Here is a 12,448-nt window from a genome sequence, read left to right on the forward strand (position 1 = left end):
ATGAGGAACCATTCGCACAAACCCAGCACCGGGGAGCTCTGGTCTTTACCTCACAAACACACTCTCATTTATTTTTAATCCCAAAATACAACAAAGCCTCACTATGAACACACTGCATGCTGCATTAAAAACACCCACCTGCGACTTTATACATTTTTCTCACTTATTAAGGTGATAGTGTTATTTACACAGCTAGCCACAACAAATTATCATAGACACATCATGATAATGCAAACATGTATCTCATTTGTGCCTTTTATTTACAACTAACAATCACACATCATTAAAAGCGTAGGAATATGTGTTCATTATTGTTTTGTTTTTGTTGCAAAAAGTGCAAATGTTGCAGCAGGTAGTGTCGCAGTCACAGAGCTCCAGGGTCCTGGAGGTTGTGGGTTCGAGTCCCGCTCCAGGATGACTGTCTGTGAGGAGTGTGGTGTGTTCTCCCTGTGTCTGCGTGGGTTTCCTCCGGGTGACTGTCTGTGAGGAGTGTGGTGTGTTCTCCCTGTGTCTGCGTGGGTTTCCTCCGGGTGCTCTGGTTTCCTCCCACACTCTAAAAACACACATTGGTAGGTGCATTGGCGACTCAAAAGTGTCCATAGGTGTGAGTGTGTGAATGTGTGTCGCCCTGTAAAGGACTGGCACCCCCTCCAGGGTGTGTCCCCACTGCACCTTGTCATACACTACATCCCAAAACACACATTTGTTTTCTTCATGTACTACATTAAAGACTGTACTACATAATATTTAATGTGAGTAATTTAGTAAAAAGTAAACACAGTCAAAGCCTTTTGTTTGAAATGCATGGAACCTCCTTTCCCCCGCGCACACACACACACACACACACACACACACTTTTACAGATGTACAAAAACGCCGAAACATAAAATACAAAGGTAAAGAAGAGTACAGAGGTGTGAGAGGAGCAATCGGAGAGAGAACTACCCCCAGTACAGTGAGGAGAAGGAGGAGGTTGTAAAACAGGCAGAGATCAGAGTTGCAGAGCCGTCCTGCTACGGGCGCCTGGGAGCTGTTGGTCTTGAGCAGCTGTCGGCCGAGTGGACGAAACCTTTTCTGACAGAGACCTGATCTCAGTGAATTGAGTTAGTCACGGCTCAGCCGCGCTCAGGAATGTGGGAGTAACAGCGAGGAGAGGGAGAGAGAGAGGGAGACGAGAGAAACTGACCTTTAAGACTGATATATGTACATAAGCTCTATTTCAATTGGCAGTTCTCATTCAAAATACCAGGCTAAAATAATGGGTGGAGCTAAACTGCTGACATCACAAATGCAGTGATTTCAAAGCGGGACATTTCTGCTCATGTTTTACTTGGTGAACCTGGAGAGATGCTTGAATATGACCAGTATAATGTGTTTATTGATGATTCTAATCTGTTTCTATGTTTTTTTGGGAATGTTTCTGTGTCTACATTTTTTTAATATATATGCACTTAGACAAATCAGATTACAGCTCACCATTCAGGACATTTTTTTACTACATGCCTGAAGGTTCTGAGTTCAGTGCTCACTCATAAGAAGCTCGCTGTAGTTTCCGCACACCCACTACACACAGTAATCTTCATCATTACCCTAATGGCCTCTGTGTTTTCCTTTGACTTGTAAAAATACCAGCTCTTTTCCCACCGTGACCTCGAATAACACCATCTCCAGAGAAATCAAGAGTGTGTTTATCTGAAGGTTGTTGGGAAAGCACAGCACGCTGAACCTAGGTCCGATCCCTGATGGTGCGGGGGGCTCCCAGTCAAATATTGACAAGTGATTAGGAAAGAAAGAGAGAGAGGGTGCGCAGCTGCCGGAGGAGAAGTGATGTGAGGCAGTGCTGCAGTTTATCAGAAGTTTATCAGAGCTCTGGAGGCAACTATAGTTACACATTAGCTGCAGAGATATACCCTACACACACGTCTCTATATTCAGGTGTGATGTTGTGTGCTGAACCTCTGCTAGAATCACAGTTTTTACTTAGAACAGCCATTGTCTTTTTTTCAAGGTGCTTTTGTTGTTTGTTTTTGCTTGTTTTGCATTTCATTCTGTTTAAAGAGAAATGAATGTTATTTTGTGAAAGTGCAGAACCCTGGACCTACCCCAGGCTAAAATGTGAAAGTGTTACTGACCCAGTTCCAGCGTTCCCCTCTTATCTCGGAGTGTCTGAGTTGTGTCGTGGCTCCTGTTCTCGGTCAGTTTTATCTGCCCCGAGTGAAATATAAAGCCCCTGCAGCAGCCACGTGGAACTGAGGTCTTGGCCTTTAGCACAGTTTTTCAGCAGCGTGCCGAGAGGAGCCTGGCGTTCTCCGGTTCTCCTGCTCCGGTTCTACGCTTTGGGAATGTTTCAGCTCTTCTTTCACTGCTAGTACATGTCAGTATTGAGGACTTCATCATCTCGGCTCTGTACAGTACACTCTAAACACAGAGGATCGATATAGAGCTGGAAACTACATTCTGGTTAAAATTATTTCATTTTGCACTGGGTTCTTTAGCGACCACACCCACCACAGTGTAGTGCTTACAGAGAATGAATGAATGAATGAATGAAAACAGATATGTTCTTAACAACCATGTGTAAATTCATTTGGTGACATCCTTACGTCTTCGTGAAGGTGGTGTTTCTGTACAGAACCAAGAGCGACCATTTGAATGCCTTGTCTGGTTATAGGGTCCTTCTGCAGTTGTTAAGACTCAAAGGACCCTTTCACCGGAGTGAAACAGTCGCTGACATGAAGGTTTTCCTCCGCTGAGTTTTAATAAAAGTCCTCAGGAGTCTGTGAGTGTGTTCTCCATTAAAATCCCCTCCTGCTCTTTGGCTCCTCGCTTGAGAAAACATCGGCTGTGAAACTCGTCTTCGTTGTTTTTCAGGTTTTATTGCAGAGTTTTGTTTTTTAATTCTGATCATTCCTGGTCAGACAGGTGCTGGACGGGGTTAATTTGGATGGACAGTCGTTTCTTTGTTTCCGAATGTCTGGACTAAGTCAGGGTTTTGAGTTTAAATTACGTTAGTCCTAGTCTTTCATTTTCTTGACGTGTCTCATTAGAGTAACACATAACAGAGCCTTTCTCTTTCTGCTCTCGGGCCACAGCCGGCGCTCTGTGTTTAATCAAAGCGGTTTGATTCAGAGGAATCAAAACTTCACAAATTAGCTTTGTGTCCATGTAACTGTGCTTTAAAGTCCCCTCTGTTGCAGGCACAGTATCAGAAACGGTTCTAAACTACCACACACATTCTCTACTAGTTTTTAATACTTTCCTGTTTTACAGTTCTATATTTTCTCTTGTAAATTACCCATAATCTGCATAATCTCCATAATCTGTGATATTTTCCCCAGCTCTCAGTAGTAGTGGCTTAATGTTCTGCATCTCAAGTTAATCCCAAACCCATCAGTGGATTGAGTCCATTGTCAGTTGCTCTGACAAACACCAGCAGCTTCATGAGTTTGTTGTTGTGTTCAGATCTGAGTTGTGTCTTGAAGATTGAAGCTTAAAATGCTGATTATTCGATGGGGACAGTTTTGGGTTTCTTTTTTGCCTTTGTTTTTCATATGCAAGCGGATTAATAATAAAGATGTTAATAAATAAATGAAGGTACTCTCTGTCTTTAACAGTAACATTTTGAAACATTAAAAAAACGCTGCAGTTTTGTTTTATGTGTAATACATTCCCTGTCCCTCAAAGAGGAAAAGACTGTTTGGATTCTGCTAACTGTTGGCTGTGGCAGCTCGATCTGCTCAGACCCAACACCCGACTGCCTCAGCGCTGAGAAATTCCTCTGAGAAAGAGAGAGTTGCCAAAACCTCACTTTTCCCACCGCTCGATATCCCTCATTAAACAAACCGACTCTTACCATCACCACCGTTAAAGAAAACACACATTCATCATTTGGCCACTGAGACACTGTTGCTGTTTGTTTACTATAAATATCCAACTTAGTGCTGTAAATCCTATTTAGTTCCATTTCTTCTCTAAGTGTAAGGATCCAAACAAGGGCCAAACTGTGATGGTCCTAATGTTTTGGTCAGTGCATCTCCAGAGCGGCTGGTCTTGTTTCGTGTTCCCGGTGTGTGGTGATTGAGTCTCAGTGTCTAATGTAAACACACCCCGCCGCACCTCCTCTCGCCGTGGGGCAGTGTTACCTGTCATGCTGTAGCAATTGGTAGCAATTGACCTATTGACAGCGAGGAAATGAGCGCTCTTTACCTCTTTACCGCTCTTACCTGTCTGAGTGGAGTGTTGTAAATGGAACGCAGCCATCACTCTCACCTGTCACCTCCGGCGTTTGGGGGGGGGGGGGGATGAGTGCGAGAGACACTCAGGTATTGCTTTCATAAGAGTTGGAGAGAGAGAGAGAGCACTTCTCATGATACCTTAGTCGTAATATAGTGCTGTTGCTGGATGTCAGTTCATTATAGAGATAAATATGAATAATGCTACATGCTAAAAGCTACAGATAACACTCCTGCGCACTGAAATGAGGTCACACTGAAAGGTAAATCCAACAACAGCTCTTCAGACCGGAACCTAACGTTATCAAAACCTCCCCCACTGGACAAAGCTTGGTGGTGTGTGTGAGTGGAAAGATGAAGACATTTCCTATGTCATGGTTTCACAGCAGTTTTAGCTTATTAGCATGTAGCAAATCTGTGTATGACTCCTTATTGATGTCATAACTGGGTCTGGCTACTACTCAGACTCGTTGGGTGCAAGGCAGGGACACACAATGGACAGGACGCCAATCCATCACAGGGCATCACACTCTCTCATACACACACACACACACACACACACACACAGCTGGGGACAGTTACACACTTTCACCCAGTCATTCACACACACCTATGAACACACACTCACACCTGTTGACAGTCTCACTCAGTCAATCCATGTACCAACATGTGTCTTTGGACTAGGAGGAAACCCATGCACACACTGGGAGAACACTCCTCACTCCTCATAGACAGTGCCCCAAGGTGGGGATCGAATTCACACTGGGATTCCTCATTTGGGCCTGAGTCCAAGCACAAAGCGCAGGCTAAAATTCTGATCTCGTAAATACTGTCCTCTGCGTTATAAAGCTATCGTTTTCATGTAGTTGCTGAGCGAGTTCATTTTTGAGCGCCTGACGTCTCGATTCCTGCATAAACAATAGCCGGAGCTTGGTCTGTAATGAGGGGTTTTGTTCTCCGGGGCGCTGTGTTTATCTGAAACGGAGTCTTTGTGGTTTTATTAAACACACGTTACATCCTGAAGAACTGTTCCAGTTCTGAGCCCATCCGGCAGCGCCCATGTGAAATGCTTCGTTCTAGTGGAGCTCCGTTTGAGATGAAAGTGTGTGGATTTTGGCTCAATGAGGTCTCACGACGTCTCCCAGTGGCAACAGGAACCAGCCCACAGAAACCTCTCATTCCACATAGGCCCGTACTGTTTGTTTACACTTCGGCAAATTTTTCTTCTGGTCGGCTGGCACCTCTCCCTCTTCGGCCCACTTCTGTAAACAGTTTGGAGAGTCCAGTGCTCGAGGAGCGGGTGTCCTGATGAAGTTACACTCTAAAACTCCTCTGGTGCCCGAAGTGCCAGTGCATTTCTAGCTTGTGTAAACACTGGACTCCATGATTAATGGATGTTAGAAGGGAATTAAACTGGTTTTTCTGAATGGTTGGAGATGTAAAGGAAATGATGGTGAGTGGAGAAATGTCTGGACATTGAGTAGCTGACAGTGATGGCGAATGGACCCAGAAACTCTTCTAAAAGCTCAGAACACACTGCTGATTTCTTAGCAAAGTTTTGAGTCAGAAAAACTTTTTAGAATTCATTGAAGACAGAAAGATACACCTCAATGAGCAATTTTGTATTTCCCATAAACCTCTCGCCCACAGCACACAAAAAATGTGACTAGGTTCACTAATTGTTATGAAATTATTGTATGTGTGTTATACATACATGTTATATAAATGGTATTTAGCTGATTCTGTGTTTATTTTTGAGTCTGATGAAGTGTTTAGTTTTGAGCCTGAGGCAGTGTTTAGCTTTGAGTGTGAGTTAGTGTTTTTTTTTTGTCTGAGAAAGTGTTAAGTGTCTGAGGAAGAATTTGGTTTTGAGTGTGAGGCAGTGTTTAGTTTAGAGCCTGAGGCAGTGTTTAGTTTAGAGCCTGAGGCAGTGTTTAGTTTAGAGCCTGAGGCAGTGTTTAGTTTAGAGCCTGAGGCAGTGTTTAGTTTCAAGCCTGAGGCAGTGTTTAGTTTCAAGCCTGAGGCAGTGTTTAGTTTAGAGCCCGAGGCAGTGTTTAGTTTAGAGTCTGAAGCAGTGTTTAGTTTAGAGCCTGAGGCAGTGTTTAGTTTAGAGCCTGAGGCAGTGTTTAGTTTCAAGCATGAGGCAGTGTTTAGTTTCAAGCATGAGGCAGTGTTTAGTTTCAAGCCTGAGGCAGTGTTTAGTTTCAAGCCTGAGGCAGTGTTTAGTTTCAAGCCTGAGGCAGTGTTTAGTTTCGAGCCTGAGGCAGTGTTTAGTTTCGAGCCTGAGGCAGAGTTTAGTTTAGAGCCTGAGGCAGAGTTTAGTTTAGAGCCTGTGGCAGTGTTTAGTTTAGAGTTTGAGGCAGTGTTTAGTTTAGAGCCTGCGGCAGTGTTTAGTTTAGAATCTGAGGCAGTGTTTAGTTTAGAGCCTGAGGCAGTGTTTAGTTTAGAGCCTGAGGCAGTGTTTAGTTTCAAGCCTGAGGCAGTGTTTAGTTTAGAGCCTGAGGCAGTGTTTAGTTTAGAGCCTGTGGCAGAGTTTAGTTTAGAGCCTGTGGCAGAGTTTAGTTTAGAGCCTGTGGCAGTGTTTAGTTTAGAGCCTGCGGCAATGTTTAGTTTAGAGCCTGAAGCAGTGTTTAGTTTAGAATCTGAGGCAGTGTTTAGTTTAGAGCCTGAGGCAGTGTTTAGTTTAGAGCCTGATGCAGTGTTTAGTTTTGAGCCTGAGGCAGTGTTTAGCTTTGAGTGTGAGTTAGTGTTTTTTTTTGTCTGAGAAAGTGTTAAGTGTCTGAGGAAGAATTTGGTTTTGAGTGTGAGGCAGTGTTTAGTTTTGAGTCTGAGGCAGTGTTTAGTTTCCTGCCTGAGGCAGTGTTTAGTTTCAAGCCTGAGGCAGTGTTTAGTTTAGAGCCTGAAGCAGTGTTTAGTTTAGAATCTGAGGCAGTGTTTAGTTTAGAGCCTGAGGCAGTGTTTAGTTTAGAGCCTGATGCAGTGTTTAGTTTTGAGCCTGAGGCAGTGTTTAGCTTTGAGTGTGAGTTAGTGTTTTTTTTTTTTGTCTGAGAAAGTGTTAAGTGTCTGAGGAAGAATTTGGTTTTGAGTGTGAGGCAGTGTTTAGATTTGAGCCTGAGGCAGTGTTTAGTTTCGTGCCTGAGGCAGTGTTTAGTTTCGTGCCTGAGGCAGTGTTTAGTTTCAAGCCTGAGGCAGTGTTTAGTTTAGAGCCTGAAGCAGTGTTTAGTTTAGAGCCTGAGGCAGTGTTTAGTTTAGAGCCTGAGGCAGTGTTTAGTTTAGAGCCTGAGGCAGTGTTTAGTTTCAAGCCTGAGGCAGTGTTTAGATTAGAGTTTGAGGCAGTGTTTAGTTTCGAGCCTGGGGCAGTGTTTAGATTAGAGTCTGAGGCAGTGTTTAGATTAGAGTCTGAGGCAGTGTTTAGATTAGAGCCTGAGGGAGTGTTTAGTTTTGAGCCTGAGGCAGTGTTTAGCTTTGAACCTGAGGAAGTGGAGGTGATGGAGGATCTTTTTCCTCTGTCAGGACAGAAGTGGAGGAACCTGGCACTAGCTCAGAGTTCTCAGTTTTAAGAAAAGTTTAATCAAAGGAATTTGTTCAGGAATCTCTCCCTCACTCTCATCGCCGCCAACAAAAATACTGTGTGCTGGTTTTCTTTAAGACCAAAGGCCCCTATCTTTCAGGCTCAAGGCTAAATGCAGACTCTTAAGGGAGTCTCCGGTCTTTAAGGCGCTTTTGGATCGGGCTCTTAAAGTTCCTCGGGCAGCCGGAGTTAAACGGAGACTCTGCTGGAATGCTACTTGCATTTGGCCTCCTGCTGAATCCTGGCCTTTCTTTTTTCCTGTCATTAGTGAACATTCCAGGCGTGTTCAGCTACCTCCAGCCGCCAGCCGTAAAAGGCAAAAGGAGAGACAGCAGGCTGTGGCTTTAAGGCTCAGAGGAAAGGGTCAGCAGCAGCACAGGGAAATGTGTTTAGGTTAAATGGACAAAACAGACCGCCTTAAAAAGAGTTGACCCCCTCCCCACGCCACCTTAACTCCTTTTCCACGTTCAGACTCCTGCACTTTTATAAGGACATGCTGCGCTTTCTTCTTTGCTTTTCGTTTGATATTTTAAAGACTGCTTGTCTTTTTCTGGTCACTCTGTAAACTGGGTCCTGCATGGTCCTGAAAAAGGGTTTCTGTGACTCACCATTAGTGGAACGTTTTGGGGGTTTTTCAGTACAGAACCACTGTAGAATGTTCTTTAAAGAACAGGTTTTCCAAGCTGAAAAGAACCTCTTTAAGAATCACTTTCAGAACCGTGTATAACTCTTTATTTCCTGAGTGTATAGAGACATTTATGCAGTTAAATGTGGTCGAGCGTTCTCATTTCAATTTAGAAGACTTTATTAAAGTTGCCTTAAAACACCCCTTTATATTGTTCCCTGTTAAGATCCTCAGCCTGTTGCTCCATCGTTTAAGTCTCACGCTCCATTTAGGGCAATGTAAAGATGATTTTTTTTTATTTTTATTTAGCCCTAAAAATGTTCCATACCAGTTCCGTCAATTTGTCACTGGTGTTCTTGACAGAGCCGAGAGCTCATGAAAGCACGGGTCTTTGCTTTCGCCTGCAGTCGTCTGATCTGAGAAACAAGGGAGAGAGCATTGGTCTCGACCCGAAACAGAAGGACGAGAGCAGGATACTCATAAATCTGACCACAGAGTGGGCGTCCGTCCTTCAGGGAGAATGAGATTTCAATCTGTGAGAGAGACTCACCGGGAAAAGGTTTTAACTTGAGGTTTCTGTCTGATGGGAAAGACATTTGGAGAGAGAGAGAGAGAGAGAGAGAGAGAGAGAGAGAGAGAGAGAGAGAGAGAGAGAGAGAGAGAGAGAGAGAGAGAGAGAGAGAGAGAGAGAGAGAGAGAGAGAGAGAGAGAGAGAGAGAGAGAGAGAGAGAGAGAGAGAGAGAGAGAGAGAGAGAGAATTTTAGAGAAAAAAAGAGAGAGGTTCGTGCCTGTGACTAATTTCTTTTTCACACTTTTAGCCGCAATCTGTCAAAACGTCAACTCCACTTCCTCTAGCGAGAAACAGTAGTGTGATACTGTCAGACCCAATACCTGAAGAACTGTGCTCTAAATAATACTATCTAGAACTGTGCATTCGCGTAGACAACCGTCTGCGTCCAGAACAGGACTGTCCACATACTCGCCTGTGTGCTACGCTTGTTAGTGGAGGCTCCCAGAAGAGGGCAGACCAGAGAAAGGATTTGGACCAGATTTGGTTCTGACACCGCCTTCTTCAAAACTTTCCATCATTGTGATGCCGTTTTCACGTGCACTGCCCTGCACCCTTTATGCGTGTACTGCACGTTACTTACGTGTAGCATTTATTTTCTGAGAAAATGCACAACCGATACGCAAAACGGATGCAGGAAAAGCAAGGAACCCATGATGCCTAAATGAACATGTAGTTAACAGCAAGTATACCTCTGCAGTTACACAGTGATAGGAAACACTGGGCTTCCAGCAGTAAAGGAAGCCTTCTGCATCTTTTACGCAGTGATAGGAAACACAGTGGCTCACAGAAAGCTTCTCCTATTGGACGGTTTAGTGGCAAGTTGTCAAACCTCATGCAGAGTGCTCTTGGTTTTACTGTAACTCCTGTTTGAGGAGCGTTTGTAAGAGCCTCCAGTTTAGAAACAGCTCTAGTTAGCTCCAGTAGCATTGTTAGCATGTGGCGGTAGCGCTGAGAGGCAGAGCGACATGGCCGACTGACAGAGCACTGCGGTTACTCTCTCCCTGCAGACATAAACACTGACACTATCAATTTCCTGCCTCCAGTCTCAGAAACAAGGGCAAGCGTGCTCTGCGTGGGCTGGGGGTGGAAGCCTCTCTCTCTCTCTGTCTCTCTCTCTATCTCTCTCTCTCTCTCTCTCTCTCTCTCTCTCTCTCTCTCTCTCTCTCTCTCTCTCTCTCTCTCTCTCTCTAGAGCCTTCTAAGTCTAGCTCAAAACCATGAAGAGCTACACTTTTACAATAAAACAATAGATGGCCGTTTTAGAATCAAAATCTTTATATTTTATACAGATGTTGTGTTTGATATTTCTCAGTTATCTCCTGTGTCTGTGAGCTATGGCTGACCTCTGTACAATCAGCTGCAATGGGCGGAGCTTCTTATGTGGCATGGCTTTAAATGGCTGTAGTTAAAATATACTTTGCTTCTTTGAATTTTAGGCTCCGGTAGCCCTCTGTGTCCTAACAGAAAGGATCAGAAAGTGTTGTTGATTGCACAGAGTTAGAGTGGGTTTATAATAACTGTCTGCTGTCTCCTCAGGTCCCCCCCGAGTCTCAGAGAAGGTGGTCCATAGGCAGGCGGTGAGAGTGGGGCGAACAATGAAGCTGCCGTGTCCAGTAGAAGGCGATCCTGCTCCGCTGATCATGTGGACGAAAGACGGACGGAACATCCACAGCGGCTGGACGCGCTTCAGGGTTCTGCAGAACACGCTCCGCATCAAACAGGTGGAGAACCAGGACGCGGGAACCTTCATCTGTAAAGCCACCAACGGCTTCGGCAGCGTCAACATCAACTACACGCTCATCGTCATCGGTCAGTTCCTCCACCTCTCAGTCTGCTCCGTGCAGGTCCTGAACACCAGTGATTAGACTCTGCTGAGGTTATTGTTTTCGTAATCAGTCTCCAGTGTGATGTGATGGTGTGTTGTTGCTGTCCTGGTTTCTGATTGGTCGAAGCACTCTGTCTCGTATGTGTCAGGTTTTGATGGACCAGAACAAGCTGAATCCTTGGAAACCAACCCAGTCATCATTAAATACTTTCTCTTTAAAAATCCCCTTCACTTTGATAGTTAGGGCTGGTCTCTTGGCCTTTGCTCAGGTGCGATGTCTCCTGGATGAGCCTCTCTCTCTCTCTCTCTCTCTCTCTCTCTCTCTGCTGCATGACTGGTTAATCAGAGCCTAATTTGGTAATTTTTCTTGCAGAGATCTTGTGTGTGTGTGTGTCTGGTGGGGTAGTTGCCGTGGGGGTGAATCTCGTGATCTGACCCCCCTCACTCAGACCTCCAGGACGTGAACCCTGATCCCGGATCAGAGGGATTTAAATAGCACACAGAGTTTAAAAGCCGTCATGAAGCTATTGGAGGCTGTTTTCAGACTTTTACAAACAACAAACTACAAGCAAACAAAGAGAGGATAGAGTGAGCTACAGAAATGAAGGGATATTTAAGGACCTCACAGTTCGATGTTATCCCAGTCGTTGGTGGCACAAAATGCTCCATTTTTTATTTCTGCGGCCTGAAAATGTGGGCCGTAGACACGCTTTTTTTATTGAATTTTTTGTTTTCCTAGAGTCAATACTGGGGACTGATTTTTGTGACTGATATAAACGTGTTTTTGATTTGAAGCGCTTGTTTAAATGCCAGTTAAGTAAACAGTCATTTTAGTTTTAATTTCCCCAGTCGTTTCATCATTCAACATCGGCTCAACACCAAGGGAAAGTAATAATAATTGTCCTGAACTGAAGAGGCTCTTATTTAATGGCTGAATAAGAAAAGACCTGGACAAATTCAGACCAAATAAAAACGCCCTGAAAGCGATGCCAGCTCTAAATGGAGCCAGCGTGGTGCCTCTTTCTGGGTCGGTCTTACATTAGCCCGACTGAGTTAATTATCCTTTTATTTTCTTCTCAAATGAGCCCCGTGTAATGCAAGACAAAGAGGCTGAATTAAGGGCATTGAGCACATCCTCAGCAGTCAATGGACTGTTTGTGCTGAGCGTACAGTGGGTTGTTAGTAATCCTGGACCCCGAACATGGGTCCCTTTGAGTTCTGACTGGTCTAAAGTGCCCTCTGTGGAAATATGGATAGCACTGAGAACCTTGCCGACCCAACATTGTTCCAGGAGATGTTTTAACCCTCTGTATTTTACGGTAATTTATATTAGGATCATTCCACTACAACTAAAAATACTTTTAAATGAGACAGAACCAGTGCCATTGAGTCGATTCCAAAGAAGCATTTGTTCATCAGACACAAGGACATTTATTTTGAAGTGGAACAGAGTCAAAGAAAGCTAATTTATCAAATGTACCAGCACAAAAATGAACTTTGTAAATTCTTTAATGAGACTAGAGCCAGAGGTGTCCTTCTAGGACCAGGGGCCACATTCACTTAAGCTTTTTTTTTTCATTTTTTATTTCCACTCAAAGCAACCTTTAAGAACAAGTTACTTGTTT

At 44.2% G+C, this 12,448-nt stretch overlaps 1 protein-coding gene across 1 annotated transcript in view; it reads left to right on the top strand.

Moving 5' to 3' along the window:
• Positions 1 to 12,448, top strand: part of fgfrl1a (fibroblast growth factor receptor like 1a) — a 55,521-nt gene that overhangs the window by 12,068 nt on the left and 31,005 nt on the right. The window contains exon 3 of the mRNA XM_066648940.1: positions 10,535 to 10,807. Coding sequence (XP_066505037.1) covers positions 10,535 to 10,807 — 273 coding nt within the window. The remainder of the gene's footprint in view (positions 1 to 10,534; positions 10,808 to 12,448) is intronic.

The sequence above is a fragment of the Hoplias malabaricus genome, chromosome 17, assembly GCF_029633855.1.
Source record: "Hoplias malabaricus isolate fHopMal1 chromosome 17, fHopMal1.hap1, whole genome shotgun sequence".
NCBI classification, from domain to species: Eukaryota; Metazoa; Chordata; class Actinopteri; order Characiformes; family Erythrinidae; genus Hoplias; species Hoplias malabaricus.